The 21,679-nt window shown below is 42.0% G+C and overlaps 1 protein-coding gene across 1 annotated transcript in view; it reads left to right on the forward strand.

Moving 5' to 3' along the window:
• Positions 1 to 1,123: 1,123 nt before the first annotated feature.
• Positions 1,124 to 21,679, forward strand: part of tspan12 (tetraspanin 12) — a gene marked incomplete at its 3' end in the record, with an annotated part of 33,952 nt that continues 13,396 nt past the window's right edge. The window contains exons 1-4 of the mRNA XM_080754300.1: positions 1,124 to 1,248; positions 3,236 to 3,318; positions 6,439 to 6,574; positions 18,708 to 18,773. Coding sequence (XP_080610426.1) covers positions 1,183 to 1,248; positions 3,236 to 3,318; positions 6,439 to 6,574; positions 18,708 to 18,773 — 351 coding nt within the window. The 5' untranslated portion in view covers positions 1,124 to 1,182. The remainder of the gene's footprint in view (positions 1,249 to 3,235; positions 3,319 to 6,438; positions 6,575 to 18,707; positions 18,774 to 21,679) is intronic.

Genomic DNA, 21,679 nt, shown 5'->3' on the forward strand with positions numbered 1-21,679 from the left:
CAGAGTTACTAGAGGCCGGGGGTCATCCAAATCTTCCAATCCTTTTTATATTAACAACTTGAACCCTATTAATGTCCATATTCTGAAAACTGTAGCCAAAAATAGCAGATCTATAAGCTCACAACCTCGTGAGCTTGTAGATTGGCTATTTTCGGTAAAGAGGTTTGATGTAGAGGGGAAAAAGAACAGAGTAAAAAGGTCAAGTTTATTAGGTAATGACGGCTCAAGTGGTTAAATATCTGAAAACACAAATTGACATCATGACATGTAGCCTATCCAAAATACACTGATGATTGGGTAACACTTTACTATAAGGTACAAAGTAATACACTTAGTTAATGCTTAACTAACACTTTATTCCTGATTAACTAATACATCAGTTAATCATGAATTCATCATGACAAATCATCAAGTAATGTTGGAATAGCTATTACTTAACTAACTTAATCTATCAGTAGTTAAGACTATGTTAGTTAATAGTTAGTTAACATCAACCTTATTACAGATGGTTTGTAGATCTGTTTTTTCTGGTCAATTCTATGCCCAGGATGAGTGCTTCATAGGCGGGTAGGATTAGTGCGTTGACCCGGTGGTACAGTATACTCACCAACTGACCCATCTGGGATCCAGTCCAATATGGCAGACCCCTGGAAGTTTTAGACCAACCAGTACCACCGGGTCAACGCACTAATCCTACCCGCCTATGAAGCACTCATCCTGGGCATAGAATTGACCAGAAAAAACAGATCTACAAACCATCCATAATATGGATGATGTTAACTAACTATTAACTAACATAGTCTTAACTACTGATAGATTAAGTTAGTTAAGTAATAGCTATTCCAACATTACTTGATGATTTGTCATGATGCATTCATGATTAACTGATGTATTAGTTAATCAGGAATAAAGTGTTAGTTAAGCATTAACTAAGTGTATTACTTTGTACCTTATAGTAAAGTGTTACCGATGATTGTGCTGTCAAACGATGAAACTATGGAATCTATGAAAAGTTGTTGTGGGGGTCCCTGCTTCATTTCTCCCTCAACTAAGGGGGTCCTTGGCCTGAAAACGTTGAAGACCCCTGACTGTTCTATTCCTTATTTTGTTGACAGTGAATGTTGCCATGGTGCCTCGGGTTAACATGAGGAGTGTTATTGGCCGACAGTTGGTGCGCTCAGAATGGCTCGGGAGGACGCGGTGAGGTGCCTGCGCTGCCTGCTCTACGCTCTCAACTTACTCTTCTGGGTAAGAGCAGGGGTGTCGCACCAAATGCTGGGCCCTGGGTGCAAGGATTCACTGCGGGCCCCCCATGAATGTTCTTCAAAGGGGGGCCCGCCCCTAATTGTGCTTTAAATAATGAAAAATAGCAGATCTACAAGCTGACTCTGTGCCGTGCTGCGAGCTTGTAGATCTGCTATTTTTTAAAATTCGTGAACATTTGATTTGTGCAAGTCTTTGAATATTTCAAATCCTTTTAAGGTTTTTTTTTTTTAAATAAATAAAAAAAAAAGTTTCTATGTCAGTGGTGCTCAAACCTTTGAAGAACCCCCAAAATGATATGTATTTGGCCACAGACCCCCATCTCTAAATATGTAGTTCCAGGGACACCCAGGCCCAGGAGCAAAATTTTAGTTACAAATGTTTGCTTAAAAAATACATCTATTCAAAGAATTGCACACATTTTCAGGACTTTTCAAAAATAGCAGATCTACAAGCTCGCAGCGCGGCACTCGGTGCCGCGCTGTGAGCTTGTAGATCTGCTATTTTTCAATAGCTAAAGTATAAAATAATTAGGCCCCTCCACCTTGGGCCCTAGTGACTCAGTCCAGTCCCCCCCCCCCCCCCCCCCCCCCCCCCCTTGTGACGCCCCTGGGTAAGAGAGAAGGAGCAGGTGTTCTCTGGATCCAGTGGCGTCTCCCAAGTGTCCACGAAAAAACAACAACATCAGCGTTCTCTCTCTCAGTCGCTCTCTCTTTGATTATCATAAATGCTTTTTCAGTACCCAATCAGGACAGGATATGAGATAAACAAGTGCAAGTGGAACGATACAAAGAAATTAGCAGACATTAGCAGAACTATAGTATAAAATTGAAACTGACTGATTGATTGATTGATTGATTGATTGATTGATTGATTGATTGATTGTTTGTTTGTTTGAATACTTTATTAGTAGTTCGCATAGGAAAAGTACAAGACAGTATAGTTCAGTAATAGTAGTCTAGTAATAGGATTTAAACCCAAGAAAGCACTAGGCCTAGTGTGTTTGAATAGAGAGCATCAATGAGCTTCAGCTGCAGCTGAAGCTCCCCCCCCCCCCCCCCATACTCCATAGTGCTCTATGGAGTCTGTCTCAATTCTCTCCAAAAGCCCTTGAATATGATGGAACATGATTAAGGATTACTGAATCTTATGCTAAGTTCATATTTGAACATCGCCCCGGGGGACCACCGGACGGCCGCAAATGTGGTCGCGCTGCTGCGGAGGACCGCCGCCACTGCAGCCCACTTCGGAGTGGAACGGCGGCCGCCCTGTGCCCCTGGTTCTCTCTCTCTATATCCGCATGTCCCCCTGTTATATAGCCAGGGGTCCCTGGAGGTGGTCCACGGCAAGCGTGCCACTCGTCGGTCCGAGGCCGAGGCGGCCCCAAAGTCGACCGCAGTAACGTGAGCCGCCGCGGCCGAACGTCCGGTAAAATGAGCCCCCGACTCCCGTCCAAAATTCGCTGCGCATTAAGTAGTGTAATTACGGTAGAAACTGCGAGTGGAGCGGCGAGCCGCTGGTCATACGCTCTTGGCAGCCTTTTCCCACGCCCTAAACGTGAGTTTAAATATATTGACTATTTCGTCAACAAATGAAAACTAGACTAAAATGTTAGGGAAGGACTTGTGGAGAAGAGATCCAGATCCATTTTATGTTTCGTTGCACTCAGATTTTGTGCTCTGAAATGGCAACCAAGTGTAAAAACAGCTATTACGATGCCCGCCAAAATACATTTGTGTCGACAAAATCAGCTATACATTTAGTAGACTAAAATCTTATGATATTAAGGCGACTAAAACTTTTCAGATGAGTAAAATATCAGCAAAACCAAATGACATCTTATTCAAAAGACGGTGACTAAAACTACATCTAAAATCTACTGTCAAAATGAACACGGCTCAGATGCTGAAATGCTATCTGCCCACTGCCGCATGTGTCTGTCTTTTACGATGTGTGCCCTTCTCCCCCCCAGCTGATGTCAGCATGTGTCCTGGGAGTTGCGGTCTGGCTCAGGGACTATCTGAACACTGTGCTGACCCTGACGGCGCACACCCGGTGAGTGATCCGTTCGTTGGTTGATTGATTGAATATTTTATGGACATTTTAATATTATATTATTAATTTTATTTTTTTGCTTTTATTAGATCAAGGGTCTTCAACAGGGGGTCCGGGACCCCTAAGGGGTCCTCAGGGTTACTACAGCGGGGCCTCCAAATCTTTGTGTGATAGAAACTATTTTTTTATATTAATCAATTGAACCCTACGAGAACTTTAGCCAAAAATAGCAGATCTACGCGCTGCGAGGCGTTGTGAGCTTGTAGATCAGCTTGTAGATCAGTAGATCAGCTTGTAGATCAGCTATTTTCGGTAGATCAGCTTGTAGATCAGCTATTTTCGGCAAAGAGGTTTGGTGTAGAGGGGAATAAAAAGAGAAGACAGAGTGAAAGGTCAAGTTTATTAAGTAAGTCAAGTTTATTAAGTATTGACGGTTCAAGTGATTATATATCTGAAAACACAAATTGACATGAATCCAAAATACACTTATTGTTGTGCTGTGCAGTAACACGCCAGATGGATGGCATATAAAGCCAGAGGCTTGTTTCCATTGTGGTCCATTAAACATTAAAACAACTGGACAAAACAACAGTGTGGCAGAAAGAAGAACTACCCAAAAATATAGAAAATCTAAACGTACAGAATACCGGTAAATCCATTACAGAGACATGAAAAGGGGGTGGCACATGGAGGGGAAAATCCCAGTTGTCCTACGCCCAGTTGTCCTACGTCCCAGTTGTCCTACTGTGTCCCAGTTGTCCTACTGTGTCCCAGTTGTCCTACTGTAGCCAGTAGCTACATGTAGCCTACCCCCACCTCAGCATTTGTACAGCTACTCAAGTAGTGTACAGCTCTCGCCGAAAATTCGCCGTCCTACTGCTGTAATTATTGTCCACGACATTGCAAGCGGCGCGAAGGCCAGCGGAGCGCCGCGCGAGTTACGAAGCCGTGGTGAATGCAATCGTTATTTTATGCCCAGGCCTTTTTATGCCCAGGCCGTAAGGCCTGGGCAAGCGCACGATAAACGCATGAATGGGATGAAGATCGCTTGCTTTACAGTCTGTTCGCGGACTAGCCCATACAGCCAGGCTACAGTAGGACAACTGGGACACAGTAGGACAACTGGGACGTAGGACAACTGGGCGTAGGACAACTGGGACTAGCCCACATGGAGGCTGTCACTGGAGGATGTAACATTCGTCCATTCAGCTGCCGCGGTCCGATGGGTGGGCCCATCAAATGCCGTTGAGATTTTCGAGTGGGCCCTGATACAGGCCGTGGGTAACAGGAAGCGACCAGTTCTACAGCTCACCCGATTGCCACCTCCACTCCACTCGCTGCCACCCCTATAATCAAAATCTAATTGAATCAGTCATCTGATTGGCTTCACACGCGACCCCACAAGAACCCACTGCAGTATCCTTCCAAATAAGCTTACCTCAGAACTTTCCAGTCACGCTCCCAGACACATCCCCCACTTCTCCCATCTGTCTTTTGGAGGTGAGCGCAACGTTCGGAGAGGACATCCACATTCCTGCAGAATGCCCTCACTGTTTACTGAATGATGCACTGCAGAGAAAGAAAGCGAGAGATAGAGAGAGAGAGAGAGTCAGTGACCGAGGGGAGAGTGAGACTGACAGAGGGAGAAGAGAGAGAAAGAGAGAGTTAAAAAGAATTGCAAGCAATAGAGAATTAGACGTATCTCAAAGTGGCACGCTGCAATGTGCTGAGAGCTTGTAGATCTGCTATTTTTGGTGAATGTTCCCCTCCCAGAATAGGGATGCTGTGGGTTCAGGAAGTGATTAAACAATAAACATCAAGTATAAAGTTATTTTCAAGCTGGAAACAGATATTCTCTCAAGTTCTCCTCGTGACAACAATTACATATTATTTATGTACCGTAATATTTTAGGTAACAAAGGTAACAATAATATAATATGGTTCTATTGAGCATGTAGATCGGCTATTTTCACAATATCTGCCTCTAATATTTGACAATTTGGCCATTGTTTAATTTGTCATTTCAAATGTATTAAAAAGTCCTTAAATTGTCACTTTAGAAATGTACAGATACCCTCTATAGACTTAAACTTGATGTTGGTTTGTTTACTGTTGAGTGAGAAAACAATGTTGCACATTAAGCTAATCATCTGGTTGAGAGGCACTGGTGTAGGGCATGGAGATTTTGATGGGGTGTACTGTGATGGAGAGTTGGGAATCAAAAGTGATGTATTTTCAACTGGAAAGAAAAATGTCAGCACAAGCCGCAGAAGTGTGGACACAGGGGTGACATATCAGTCGCGCTGCTTGGAACCTGGACGTTTTAATTAATACAAATAATCAAATAAGCACTCCAAATGAAGAGACCCTGTTAATCTACAAGCTCTTGGAATCGACCCCCCCGCCCCTCCATTGGTAGAAGTCTAGTATTGTCTGCAGCTTTTTTTGGTATACTATTGAAATCGTTTTGAGACAAAAATGCTGCTATCTGTTCCAAAGCGACTGCAAAAGATTTCTTCTATTTGTAACAAAAAGCTTTATACCCTTTATATATAACATGTATATAACAACATTTTACACTATTTACACCAGTAAGACTCCCTAAATTGGGAGATAAGCGACCGTCAGGTCGCATACACAAACTTTAGAAGGCAATGGTAGCCAATCAGGAGGGAATATGGGAAATGGGACAGATCCATGTTGATGACATGACTTTAGAGATACTGTTTACCGCTTTTTAGGCCAAAATCTGTTGAAGCAGTGATTCAGATTCAGATTCAGATTCAGATTTCTTTATTAACCATTGTGTAATACACATAGGAATTTGCTTTGGCATACTACATTTTTGCATTCAATCAATTTTTTCACATATAACATAAACAAAAACAAAAACAAATAAACACAAAAACACCGACAGAACGCAACACGTAGTCACCACAGCAGCCAGTGTCCTAAAATGTGTAAAGCAATCGCACTGATGGTGGCGCTAAAAGGGACAGATCCATGTTGATGACATGAGTCTAGACATACTGTTATAACTCTTTCTTAAATACTCTCTCTCTCTCTCTCTCTCTCTCTCTCTCTCTCTCTCTCTCTCTCTCTCTCTCTCTCTCTCTCTAGGCTGGAGGAAGCAGCAGTTCTGACGTATTCCCCGGCCGTCCATCCAGTCATCATAGCGGTGTGTTGTTTTCTAATCATAGTGGCCATGGTGGGCTACTGCGGCACGCTGAAATGCAATCTGCTGCTCCTGTCCTGGGTAGGTGTTGTGCTGCTCACTCTCGTGGTCTTCCTCCGTGCACGAGCGAGTGTGGTTGCATGCACGCACGCACGCACACACGCACGCATGCACGCACGCACGCACGCACGCACGCACACACACACACACAAATACTGTATATGTGCTGTGCATATCTCTGTGTGTGGAAACTATGCTGAGCTCAACTGGTTGTTATTGGAAGAGCAGGTTGTAATTGTGGTAGGTAAAGGCGCCCTTCAGCCCCTGGTGTTAGTTCACAACTTCTGTATTTTAGTGTGCCAGTGGTATTACAAGTCAAACACTGCCAGGCGCTCCCAACTTGCACCCCAAGCATTCTCTGACAGCATTCACACTGTGCTAACTAACCCAGAGGGCGAAATAAAAAAGCAAATGGCAAGATCGGGATGGGACGATCCACTTGTAAAAGTCTTATCGTGGAGATTTTGAATTTATCGTGCATTGTCATTCCTTGAAGGATGAATTCGCTTTTGTTGAGCTGCAAATTCATTACCACTGAAACCCTCTATACGGACTTGAAGAGAGTGCATTTGGTACACTCTTACTTCACTGATACAAATCAATTTGTCCAAAATGGTGAATGTTCCCCCCAGAATAGGGATGCTGGGGATTCAAGTGGTTATACAAAAGTGGCATGTTATTCTCATAGCGTCCCATCCCTAATCTGGGCTTCAGTTTGGACACGGTGCCAATGCAGGCTGATCGTGATCACGCAGGGTTTCGAGGGGCCGGCTGTGCTGTGTCCGTCCTGCAGCGCTGCGTTCACAACTCTCACGGTAAAAACCCCTCTGCGCTCGTTTAACTCATGAGTGTACTTTCCAAGTTAAGTGAGCACTGAGGATTGCACAGGTCTGTGCGTCTGCCAATGTCAGCGTCCTGCCGATGAGCACTTCTGCAGACGCGTGCAGCTGTAAAACTATTCACCGGTAGCGCTGACTGAATCTGCCAGGGCCTGAGAGAGAGAGAGAGAGAGAGAGAGAGAGAGAGAGAGAGAGAGAGAGAGAGAGAGAAATAGAAAGTGTGTGTGTGTGTGCGTGCGTGCGTGCGTGCGTGCGTGCGTGCGTGCGTGCGTGTGTGTGAGAGTGAGATAGAAAGAGAGAGAGAGAGAGAGAGAGAGAGCGAAGAAGAAAGCGAGAGGGATTGACTTAAAGGAGTAGTTCACCCCCAAAACAACTTTTTTCTATCCATTACTCACCCCATGGAGATTTGAGTTCAATAATATTTTTTCGTTTTTGTCGTATTCCTAAGCCAATAATTTGAGGAGAGGCTCTGTAGGTCCATTGATTCCGGATGGAGACCCAAATATATTTGGGTCTAAAGCCAAATTATTGGCTTAGGAATGCTACAAAAACTAAAAAAATATTATTGAACTCAGGTCTCCATGGGGTGAGTAATGGATAGAAAAGAAAGTTGTTTTGGGGGTGAACTACTCCTTTAAGTCTCATTCTGTCAGACATCAGAGAGATTAGGGGTGTGTTGATCCTGCTCAATCATTCACTCTGAGGGAGAGAGAGAGAGAGATGAGACATAAGGAAGTCAAACATGGGACAACCAGTTGTCTGACAGGACAGGACTAAAAGTGATGTATTTTCAACTGGGGGAGAAAAAATAAGTGTCACCATGAGTCACATAGAATTTTGGACACAATGTGACAGCGAAAATAAATACACAACCGTGCCACGTTTTTCAAGGGCCCCAGTTAATCTATAAGATCTTGGAATCTTCTCAACACCACCTACACTCACACACACTATTGATATAAGTGACCTTATCTCCCAAATGTCTCTGGGTTGTCTGTGTTTGTGTGTGGGTCTGTGTGTATGTCTTCCTGTCCTCTTGTCTTGTGTCTCCCCCCTCCCCCCTCTCCCTCTGTGACAACTCCATTCACCTCAGTCAGAGCCCCTCTCTGTTGGGCCAGTCTACCACAGGCATTCTTGTGTTTCGCTGACGCACCGAGGGGACAATGCTATCTCCAGCGGCGGGGACAATGGGGTAACTTTATCTGTCCCCACCTGCCGAGGGCAGGCTGAGAGGGAGAGTGCTGCTGCTGCTAGGGTTACGGGACGGCCCGTATTCACCAGCCGGCGAAAGTTTTTTTGGGGGACCTCCCCGAGGTTCCCAAGGACGGTACACGCTGGCAGCTGTAGCAGCATCGCCAACGACAACACTCGTCGTTTCCGTCTGCAGTACTCACCCAGGCACACAGACAAGACAGGAGTGGATGTTTTAAGCTGCTATTAAAATCATAGTGCCCAACCGATATATTGGTTTGGCCAATATACTGGCTATTATTTAACTTTTTTTTAGAGGATTTTGTATCTGCAATTATGCCATTACTGTATGTCCCGGTCCCAGTTCTGAAAGGGCAAGACCACTTTGGTAGAGGTTTGGGTTGTTACCTTGTAACTCCAAATGTGGGCAAGAAATTACATCTTTTAGCACAAACGAACTCAAACAATATTCAGATAGGAAGTTGACATTTTTATTAAAAAAAATATAATAAACCAGTACTGGGTTTGGTGATGTTGTATGTACTGTATATTGTCTGAATAAGCTTTGATTGCGTCCGTTTTCAGGCTAAAAGACCCTCTGAGGGGCCTCCTGGGAGGCCCCATCCTGAAGTATGAGGAGCATAATTATTTTAAATTGTCAATTTAAAATAAATTGTCAAATTTCCACCTTTGGAGTTACTGATGGAATTTTGGATCATATTCCATATGGATAAACAGTTTTCCCCAATCATAATAAAATACTCCACACAATGAATGAGACCACACCGGAGAATATGCGTTTTTGTGTTGAAGTTTAGTCAGAGTTCAAAGTACTGTACAAGTACAGTATAGAGCATTTTCTCACCCATAGTTTCTCTGAGTACAAAGCATAATGATTCCACATATATAGTTGAATGTGTACAGCATAAAATACATTAGTCACATTATGATTGGACAATTAACCATAACAATGGATCATGAGATGGTGTTGTGACTGAGTCTCGTGAACTCAGAAGCAAGGATGTAGAATGTTTTGGTTTCTCATTATCCAGTGTCCGGGACACTTTGACATTTCGCCGGTCAATCTTTCTGTCCCTGGAGTGGGGCAGATTCTCGTCTCGTGCATTAGTTATCAGATCAAAACATCATGGCATTGACTTTTAACACTGAGAATGATATCTATACCATGTTAAACAACAATAGCATATTGTACTATCAATTCCCTCCTGAGATAGCATTTGAAGTGTTAAATGTCAAGGCAGCATAAACAACAAGGGAAGAAAACATGGGTTAAACTTTTTTTTTTTAAGGTATTAGAAACAGAACATAATAATTGAACAATTTAAGTCAAAAACATTTCGATAGTTTTTGAAGAGTAGAGTCAAAAGAACTGTATATTTCCAAAGGTATTTAAATCAGAATATCATAATTGAACTTTGTTTTTGTTTTTTAAGTAGAGGTAAAAGATTTTTATTGTCTTAATTATTAATTATTATATATATGTATTTTACAAAGGTTCAATGTGTCGAAGATTGATTGGAAATTATCCATGTCAAGCAAGATAAAAACACATCAGCATCACGCTCCCGGGTGGTTATTACAATTTGGGGCCGATTTTAGTCAAAACAAGACGAACTTGACTCTTTACCATAATTTAGGTTAAAGACAAAAGCATTCAAAATGTATTTAGACAGCATCCGAAAATCAGCCGTTTGGCGGTCATAATTCGTACACCTCCGAGGTTACCTTTAGGTAATCAGTGGTCTTAATTGTCCCTGCAGGTTGGGGACATTTATAGTGAGGTGTCAAACCGGAGCCGCCTTAAAGCCAACTGTCTATTCCTCCTTACTGGCTTTTGTCCGAGTCAAGGTCTTAAAGAAAACTTTACAGCGGGAAAACGTGTGTGATGCAGTTTCATACTCACGAAATACATATGGATTTTTCAATCATCCTTTTTGACATTTCCACTTTGGACAGACATGCAGTGAAGTATGTGTCTGTCAACTCATTCTCAATTATCATCTCAAAATATCTTTATCTGTAAGACAAGGGAAAAGACAGGGACAAATCAATCCATAATGTAAGGCAATAAGGTATTTATATATAGAAATTAAATTGAAATGTTTAGATACATCACCAAAAGAGGACACAAGTTGTGTCAGTTTGTTCTGTTAGGGGAAACAGATTAACCCTGTTGAGGATTGGAATCAACTTCAATAAGGTGAAATATATTTAAATGGGATGAAATGAAAACAAAATGAAATATGAAAATATGAAATCAGAAAATGAAATATGAATTCAGAAAATGAAAATATGAAAGAAATAAAATTAAATGAAAAAATATTAATTCTAAATATTAATTCTCCAAACACATTTTGTTGATGTTTGGAGGCAATATGGTTAAATGAGAAACAGATGGTCCAGAGGTACAGTAAACCTTGTGGATGGACAGTGATTCTGCTCACTGTCAGAGTTAGTGAGCTTCCAGGCCTGTGAGGGGGGAAGTGTATCATAACAAGATAAGGTTTTCCCAAAACAATAGTTAGCGAGGCCTGCTGAAAGGCTCTCTACTGAAAGTGTCCCAGAGAGAGAGACTTTAAAGAAGTAAAATAATAATAATAAAAATACATAACATAATCATAATGTCATTTTTTTTTTTTTCCATAATGTGTAATCCCGTATAAGCCCAGTAGGGTTGTAATAATTGTGGAATTTGACTGAACGGGTTTGAATGGAGCCCAGCCATCTAAATTGTTTTTGGAACCGTCTCAGCCTGCTTTTACTCAAGTAAAGAGGATAAAGTATTACCAAAAATAAACCAACATGAGAAATTAAAGGTTGAGTAAAGCAGGGCTAGGCCTCTTCCATCCTTAACCCATACTGCAGTTTATGTGTTAAGAATGGTAAAAGTAAATGTTTTTGGTTCATGTCCATAAGGTGTGGTTTGAAAGAACAAGGTTCAGTTGTTACACAGGAAATAGTGTTTTTCACGACAAAACAGGAGGACAGGAGAAAACTGGTTAAAATAAAATTGAAATAAAACAGTCAGTCAGTCAGTCAGTCACTGATAATCAGTCAGTTAAGTTGGTAGCGAGTTAGTGGAGTTAGTTCCACTATACCTGTTCTGCCATGTCATTAGTCCGTCCTGTCCCCTAAAATAAAATAAAGCCCACCTGTCATTGATGGGAAAAAAAATTATTAAGACGTTAGGGGCATCACATAGCAACATTCAAATAAACCCAAGCGTTGGTTGTTATCAGTACGAGTGTAGTCATAACAAGAGTGAATGAGATCCCTTTTTAGAGAGAGAGAGAGAGACAGTCATATGTGTAAATAATTCCTAGTTTTGCAAACCAGGCAAGTGAGTTAGAACACCAACAGAGGGAGAAAAACCCAAGACAGATTCAAATAAGACAGATTCAAATATAACCCCAGCACATTGTTATCAAGCCCTGTATTAGAATGTAAACAGTAGATTATACAGAACAAGAGCGAATGAAACCCATTTTTGAGAGAGAAAGAGAGAGCAAGGTCACACAGAAACTGAATCGGCTCGTGGCCTCTCAAGGTAAAAATAAGAAAAATGAAATAAAAAACAATTCCAGCAATCCCCTCATAGTTTTTTTCCAAAATAAAACAATAATAAACCAAAATGTAAGCATCGGTCAAGCGAGCGCGGGCAAGCAGCAAGCAAGCAGCATAAGCCAAGCACATATTGTACCATATTGTACACAGAAGTAGCACCGCTCACTTTATACTTGGTTTGATTTTCTTGCTTTCATAATAGACAAACCGAAATGTAACCAGGGGAGGAAAATTGGATTAGAGATGATTAGACAGAGATAGATTATCAAAAACATTTAACACAGAGGTTTGTCAGTCAGAACTTGATTTTTCTTTTTTTTTTCTTTCCAGAAGTCGTTCTTAGTCAAAAGTAAACAAAATATATAGTACCATTATCTCGGGGCGTCCCAAGGGTCAAGAGTGTTTGTTCTTTTCAGGACATTGTAATCCATGAAAGTCACGTAGCAGATCGACAAGCTCACAACGCGCCCCATCGCGTTGTGAGTGAAAGGCCAGCCAGGTTCGGCTGGGGGGGGGGGGGGGGGCTCTGTCAAGCCCTTCAGCATCTTGAAAACATTGCTTGCGTCCTCTGTTCCTTCCTGATGAGGTTCGAACATCCAGTGGCAAATAATGTCCGATTTCTCCACAGCTCCGCACATATCCATTGACATGTTCCAGGAAAAGTTTTAGGCAGTGTTGATAACTGGGAGTCCCCGATGATCTTCCAGAATGACTTGAGGTCCGGGTTAAAAAGAGGTTCTGGGTTCAGATTGTAACCTTTCATCCGTGTGGGTCCAGGTTTTACACGATAAAAACACTGCTTCTCGGAGCAGGGGGCTTTTTTAGCTTGAATGGTCATGTTTCTTAAAAATGTTCTTAGGAGCGCTGAGATAAAAAGCTCCTGTATTCAACATCTCAGAGTCGCCTGAGACGGAAATAAAATAAAATAAAATAAGATAAGACGAAAACGAAGCTTAAAGCATGAAGATTTCCGTCAGAACGTTCGGTTCTAGAGCATAAAGTGAAATCTCCTAATTAAAATAACCACGCTATTTCTTATGTGATTAAGTGGCTCTAATCAGCCGTATTGGGTTATCGTACTGGCCGAAGAGACATTCCTTCAGAACAAAATATGTTCTGGCCCCAAATAAAAAGATTTTGTCTCAGAACTTCTTGAAACAGCCGTTCTAGAGCATAAAATGAAATCTATATTGAAGTCTCGTACTGATACAAACCCAACCTTAGACAAGCAATCTCCGTGGCCAAACGGCTGCTATGTCCTCAAAACATGTAACAAAAAGCGACAAAAACAATAGACTACAAAACATTAAACAATAAAAACGCAGCTGTGTTAAGAGCTAGCTAGACTCTTAAGACAGCAGGTATAAACGTATGACCTGGGTTCTGTTGAATTAGGACAGTGTGTGAGAATGAAGCCCGCCTCTCAAGTCTCTGTGAGAGAAACTGTCTGTGTCCGGTCCCTGGTGTGGAACGCTGTGCCAGAGCCAACCCTGGCTGCCTCCATTTCGGCAAAAATGGTGCAATTGTGGGGCACCTAGAAACAACCGGTTTCATTTCCTCATTGTCTATCTTAGCCATTAAAGCTGTTATCAGTTCATTCCGCAAGCTTTGGAGAGAGGCTTCAAGCTCAAAAATGGTGCAATTGTTCCGTTTGTAAAAAGGTTGTTTAGATTTCGGCAGGTGTTTTCTGCCTCCCTGTGCTCGGGGCGTCCCAAGGTAATTTCTCCTCGCGCAGGAGGAAAAAACGTGTGGGAGATAGTCCTTTCCGTGGGAGTCAGGGGAAACTGATAATATCCCCGGCTGGTTGTTAACTGGTTCTAGCAGCGGAAGAGACCAATATCTCCTCGGAGCTAATCCGGCAATCGAATGGACCATTTGATGGAATTTTGGATCATATTCCATATGGATAAACAGTTTTCCCCAATCATAATAAAATACTCCACACAATGAATGAGACCACACCGGAGAATATGCGTTTTTGTGTTGAAGTTTAGTCAGAGTTCAAAGTACTGTACAAGTACAGTATAGAGCATTTTCTCACCCATAGTTTCTCTGAGTACAAAGCATAATGATTCCACATATATAGTTGAATGTGTACAGCATAAAATACATTAGTCACATTATGATTGGACAATTAACCATAACAATGGATCATGAGATGGTGTTGTGACTGAGTCTCGTGAACTCAGAAGCAAGGATGTAGAATGTTTTGGTTTCTCATTATCCAGTGTCCGGGACACTTTGACATTTCGCCGGTCAATCTTTCTGTCCCTGGAGTGGGGCAGATTCTCGTCTCGTGCATTAGTTATCAGATCAAAACATCATGGCATTGACTTTTAACACTGAGAATGATATCTATACCATGTTAAACAACAATAGCATATTGTACTATCAGTTACTGTTCATCATGGCAAGGTAACTCACAATCCAAGCCTCTACTCTACCAAAGTGGTCTTACCCTTTAAAGCTTTTCTCCTTAAAAAATAACAGACCTGCTGCAAGCTCACAGCAAGTGCAACGTGTTTGCGGGCCTCTAGTTTGGCTATTTTAGAACATTTAAGTAGTGTCATGAAACAAAAGTTAATTTGCTCGTGGACATTCTGACACTTGGGTAGATGTCTTGGCCGTGGTAGGGTATGAAGCCACGAGCACTCTGTTATATAGAACACGCTTTGTAACTGTTAGACCCCCATTCCAAAGGTTCACACCTCAGACATGGCTTCTTAGTTACAGTCACACACCCCAGGAACGCCAGAAATGTCAAAATGCTTTTTCCTGCATTAGCAGCATGAGACGGCAGAGGCTGTACCGTTCGGTCGTGGCTGTCGCCACTGCTATAGTGCTGGTGGAGGATGCAGGGTTTTAAGCAGTGGTGTAAAGTAACTAAGTACTTTTACTTAAGTACTTGAGTGTTTCCAATTTCCAATACTTTTTCTTCTACTCCACTACATCTCGAATCCAAATATTGTACTTTTACCACACAATCATTTGAAAATTTGAAATGGGACATTCTGCATAATGAGTACTTTCTACTTTTGGTACTTTAAGTATATTTTGATGCCAATACATTTGTACTTTTACTCAAGTACATTTTGAATTCCAGACTTTTACTTGTAGTAGAGTATGTCTACATTGCACTATTGATACTTTTACTTAAAATGTGAGCACTTTTTCCACCACTGGTTTTAAGGGGTTGGGTTTGGTACAAATTTGCATCAGTGTGATGTGGATACTGATCATTTGGACTTTAATGTGCACTTACCTATCGGCCATCGTAATCGGGCATCTTGTCTTGTTGCACCGTTTGCATTGTCTGCACGGCTTTTGTTTCCGGTCTTGTTGGCACCTTCCTCGCCGTGACCCTGAGTAAAGTGCTTTTGGCTCACTTTGCGCCTGTGCAAAAGGTGGACGGACGATTAAGTGGAATAGCAATGCAAATTTAATTGAATGGAGGCACAATGGGTTTCAGGGTGACGCTGGGCGGGTTTTAGATTGCAGCCTGCTGGCTGTTTCCACTTGAGGAGGAAAAGGTCGCTTAAAAATAGGCCTCCTTGCCACTTACAGATAGCAATCCCCACCACCTAAACTTGAACTCCCCTCTACTCCCCTCTCTCTCTCTCTCTCTCTCTCTCTCTCTCTCTCTCTCTCTCTCTCTCTCTCTCTCTCTCTCTCTCTCTCTCTCTCTCTCTCCCTCCCTTGGTCCGCCTGTCCTCCTGGCTCCTTCGCCCTCCATGCTGCGTCTGCTCTGTGTAAAGCGCTATTAGAGGAGTGAAGGAGGTGAAGGTGTGTTGTGAGCCCTTGGCCAGGAAGAGGAAGTCCAGCGCTGAAAGTCCAGGCATATTTCAAATTGCTGTTCAAATGCCACACATTGGCCCTGCCCTCACCTCTGCATGGTTGTGTCCGCGGCGCGCAAACGTACCTTCATGCATGCATGTGTGTGTGTGTGTGTGTGTGTGTGTGTGTGTGTGTGTGTGTGTGTGTGTGTGTGTGTGCGTGCGTGCGTGCGTGCGTGTGCGTGCGTGCGTGTGTTCCAGTGTTGAATTTGTCGACTAAAACTTTGACGAAAAATGTTCATTGATCATCTTCTAAGCTATGATGACTAAAACTAATAAAACTAGACTAAAATGTTAGGTAGAAGAGATCCAGATCCACTAAAAGACAAGTCATTTTATGTTTGGTTGCACTCTGAAAATAGCAGATTGTTGTCAACACAATAAACTGTAGATTTTGTCGACTTCAGTTTTGTGTCTTATGATATTTAGTCGGCTAAAACTAGACTAAAACTAAAACATTTCAGATTACTAAAATATGACATAATGGAAATGGAACTTTATTCAAAAGGCTATGACTAAAACAAAATTAAAATGTCCTGTCAAAATCAACACTGGCGTGTGTGTGTGCGTGTGTGTGTGCAAGGTCTAGGTCAGTGGTTCTCAACCTGTGGGTCGGGACCCCCAGGGGGGTCCCCAAATTATTTTGGGGGGTCCCCAGATGATTAACTTAATGTGAAACATTGTTTTCTCACTCAACAGTAAACAAACCAACCTAAAGTTTAAGTGTATAGAGCGTATATGCACATTTCTAAAGTGACAATTTAAGGGCTTTTTAATGACAAATTAAACAATGGACAAATTTCTCAAATATTAGAGGCAGAAATTGTGAAAATAGCTGATCTACATGCTCACAACGCGAGGTGTTGTGAGCATGTAGATCTGCTATTTTCACAATAGAACCGTGGCGTGTTATACAAAATGTAATTCCTAAACTCTGAGTCTTAGTGCTCGTCAGGGTAGGGCGGTCCCCTGTTAAAATATGATTATTTGGGGGGTCACGGCCTGAAAAGGTTGAGAACCACTGGTCTAGGTATAGGGGGGTTGGTGTGTAAGTGGACTGCACTAACAAAGGCAGAGCCATCTGTCTGCCACCACTATTTACACTCCCCAAACAAACAGCTTGTCAGCCGAGGCCCCCACTGACAGGCCTGTCAGAGACCTGCTCTCGCACGCATTCATCTTTATAATAACTGGTTTTGCGCGCGTGCACGTGCGTGCGTACATGCGTTTGTTTTCACTCCATCTGCAGGGGGGCTGTTTCATTCCCGTCTCTGTTTGTCCCTGACACAGTGATTGTACAGGGCTTGATGTGCTTCATTGCACGTGGCATCGCACACCAAAAATAACAGTGTGAGCTAGTAAGATGAATTGGCTGTTTATGGTCCGCACACAGACACGCGACTAGATATGAATCTGGAATAGGATAGAATACTTTATTGCCAATTTTAAAATCACAACAGTGTCACCGTTCAAAAACGCCAACCGTGGATTAGACAACAAAAAAAGCCGAAGCTTGTTTCCTTTGCCGTCAAAACGACATGCAAACATATTGTATACAAACAACCACAAAACAAAGGAATGCAATCCTGATACAGTTTTGAACAATACAAGAGGTACATCCAGTTAGTGTTAACCCATTTAGGCCTAGAATTATTGAATGCTTTAACTATTGAAAAATAGCAGGTATACAAGCTCACAGCACGGCACCGAGTGCCGCTCTGCAAGCTTGTGGATCTGCTATTTTTGAAAAATCTTGAAAATGTGTGCACATTTTTCAATATATATTTTTCAAAGCAAACTTTTGTAACTCAAATCTCTGCTTCTGGGGGGGGGGGGGGGGGGGGGGGGGGGGGGGGGGGTCCCTGGAACAACATATTTTGAGATGGGGGTCTGCGGCCAAATACATACTGATTTAGAGGAAGGATTTAGAAGTCGGGTCAAAGATCGGGTCAAAGATATTCAAAGACTTACACATTTTCATGTTTTTTCAACGTTGCGAGGTGTTGTGACCATGTAGATCGGCTATTTTCACAATTTCTGCCTTGACAATTTGGCCAATGTTTCATTTGTCATTTTAGAGGTATTAAAAAGTCCTTAAATTGTCACTTTAGAAATGTGCAGATACCCTCTATACACTTAAACTTCATGTAGGTTTGTTTACTATTGCTAGAGAAAACAATGTTGCACATTAAGATAATCATCTGGGGACCCCCCCCCAAATAATTTGTAGAGTTGTGTGATAATCGTGCTGTTGGTTAGATCCAAGGGACGGAGGGGTGTTGCGCCTGCCCTTTCAGGTCTTGGGGAGGCGGCCTACATCCCATCATCACCATCAGCACCACTAATCATTCATAGAGACACCTTCAGACTAACAGTGGAGCATTAGTTTTCGACAGACATTACACAGAACACGTGTTTGACTGGCTAGTCTAAACACACACTGACGCATCTCAGTTCTCTGTCTCTTGTCTCTCGGTCCTTGCATGTCATTCCTCCTCTCCTCTCCTGCACTTAAGCATCTGCTTTGACCCAAAAGTGGATGAGCAAATCAAAGTGAAAGAAGAGAAAAATGAAGAACGACGTCTATAAAGGAAGTGGTTTGTGTTGTTCGGAATAATGAAACTAACTACTGCTCTCTCTCTCTCTCTCTCTCTCTCTCTCTCTCTCTCTCTCTCTCTCTCTCTCTCTCTCTCTCTCTCTCTCTAGTACTTTGGCAGCCTGCTGGTGATCTTCTGTGTGGAGCTGGCCAGTGGGGTGTGGACTTATGACAAGGTGACAGAAACGCAGTGGTGAAAAGTAACTAAAGTACATTTACTCAAGTACGGTACTTAAGAACAATTTAGAGGTATCTTTTTTACTATTTACTTTGTAGATTTTGATTATTATCACACAATATACATTATTCGGTCATTTGGAAAATAGCCGATCTACAAGCTCAATGTGTCATGATGCGACGCATTGTGAGCTTGTAGATGTGCTATTTTCGAAAGTTGTTTTATACATACATTTTAGACATTTGGAAACTTGTGAAACAGAACATTCTGTAAAATGAGTACTTTCTACTTTTGGTACTTTAATACATTTTTAAACCAATACTTTTGTACTGATTTTGTACTTTTACAATACAATAATACAATACATGTTTAATTCCAGACTTTTACTTACAGAGTAACAGAGTATTTCTACATTGCAGTATTGATACTTTTACTGAAGTAAAACATTTGCGTACTTTTTCTACCACTGCAGAAACTCTGTGTGACTCTCTTTTCTCTGTCAGCCCAGCTATCTGTCATGTCCAGGGACGTGCAGAGAGAGGCAGGGGCTGACATTTCTAAAAGGGCCTTTTGGTGGAAATATCGAAAATAGCAGACCTCCAAGCGTTGCAACGCGTTGTGAGCTTGGAGGTCGGCTATTTTCTGTGTGTGATACCACACTGAACTAAGCATAATCAAGTCAATACTGGCAATGTGGCTTAACGGCATGGATTTATACACAGAGAGGGCAATTCTTTCAACATAAGATTTTGCATTCAAGTTCAGGAGAGTTTGGACAAGGCAATTCTCTTGAATGCAGCCTTCAGGTATGGCATGGAAAGAGGGCATTTGCATTTCTTTCGCCATAGTGAAAACTACATTCATGGTCTGGAGAGGGCACTTTTTACAGACAGATAAAAGGGCAGGGGCTCAAGCCCCCTTTGATTTCTATGTGTGCACGTGCCTGGTCATGTCTGCTTATTGGCTTATTGTTTGTGTCTGCACTGGTCACACTGCAGCTGTAGGGGACAAACCACGTGGCGTCTTTACTAATAAGCTTCTCGTTCGAATCAATCAAATTGAACGGTAGTAATGATGGCCACAATGCCCAAAATGATGTATACACATACACTCCCAGAGCTGTTATTATTTTTAATTAGTATAAAGAACCTTTTAGTCCTGAGTTTAGTTTGGAGAAAATGTGGTTGTTTTAGATAAGAGCCACCCTTGAATCCTCTTGCGTTCGTGTGACTGCAGTTGGAAGTTTGAGAGCATTGCTGTTACATCGCTCCATTCTAAGAATAACCAGGAATGTCAGTCATGTCTCACCCTCTCCACTATTCCGTGCTCCTCCGTGCTTTTTTCTGTTTTTTTTTTGTTATCAATTATTTTTATTTTCCATAACATAAAATTAGAGACATACATATGAATAGAACAAGAAAAAGTAAAACATTAATCAAAAGAAAAATGCAATTAACAGACAAACACAAACAATAGCAAAACAAGAAAAGGAAAAGAAAACCCACCCACCCCCTTTCCCCGGACCAACACGGAATGTACAATAGTGCATGCCTGTGCTAGGCTGTTACCACTATATAGTGATTTCTTGAATCATAGCCTTAAGCTTATCTGCAATGTCCGACCACATATTAATGTTTTCTTCTTTTGCTCCGTGTAACCTTGCTATCGACTGCTCTAAATATACTATATCTAGAAAGGTTAAGGCCCACTGGCGAAACGTTAACGTATGAGGAGGTTTCCACCGCGTAGCTACCATCTTCTTCGCCGCCGTTAATCCAGCAAAGAAGATGCGCTTGCGTATATTGTTTAGTTGCAACTGTGAGACGTCATTTAATAAAAATAAAGAAGGAGAAGATATGATATTAATACTAAAAATAGTTGAAAGTTTTGAGGCAACCATATTCCAGAATGACGACACATTTGGGCATTCCCAAACCATGTGAAGGAAGGTACCAATACTATTTGAGGCGCAGAGAGTGCAGTTGGGATTATTCAAAATCCTCATAGCACATAGTCTGCGGGGAGTTAAATAAGTCCGATGAACAAAATTTAAATGAATTTGTTGATGGTCTGGATTTCTAGAAGATAGCCTAATGTTAGACCACACTGTGTCCCAACAAAAGTCAGGGTCCAAATTTGGTACATCATTCCTCCAAACAGTATCAACAGATAGGGGCCCATAACTACAGTCTAATAAAAAACCATAGAGGGTGGAAACCAAACCTCTTGTTCTGTTACCATCACAGATAAACTCATGGAAGGGGTGCAATCTAAGGGGAGCTTGCCATGGGACCCCATAGGTCCTCATGGACAATCTCAGTTGGAAGTAGAAAAAAAGGGTATTTCCAGGCAGATTGAAGATGTCACACAAATCTCGAAAAGGTCGTAAACCATTTCTATCAAATAAGTCCCCTAATGTACGAATCCCCTTAGCCCTCCACCTTGGAAAGCGAATGGGGCGATCCTCGATTAAAAGTCTTTGATTATTGAACACTGGGGAAAATAAGTTCCATTTACAATCAATCTTACACATCTTTTCAGCTGTTCTCCATACTGCCACTAAATGAGAAATGATAGGTCCAAAGCGAACTTTGCATTGATGTGTAGTTATGTTTGAATAGATAAGATCTCTCAATTCAACAGGCTGCACTAAACTCTCCTCAAGCTCTCTCCAAGAAACCTTATTTGCTGGGTTAAACCAATTTAAAAGGGGGCGGAGCGTGAAGGCCCAATAATAAAATTTAAAGTTGGGCAATGAAAGGCCGCCATCATCTCTAGCACGCTGTAATAGAGAAAGTTTAAGACGAGGGCGTTTCCCTTTCCACACAAACTTAGATATCGAAGAGTGAAGCTTATTCCAGTATTGCGGCGGTGGTGGCAAAGGGAGCATAGAGCTTACAAAGT

The sequence above is a fragment of the Nannobrachium achirus genome (genome assembly GCF_963921795.1).
Source record: "Nannobrachium achirus genome assembly, chromosome: 23".
Lineage (NCBI taxonomy): Eukaryota > Metazoa > Chordata > Actinopteri > Myctophiformes > Myctophidae > Nannobrachium > Nannobrachium achirus.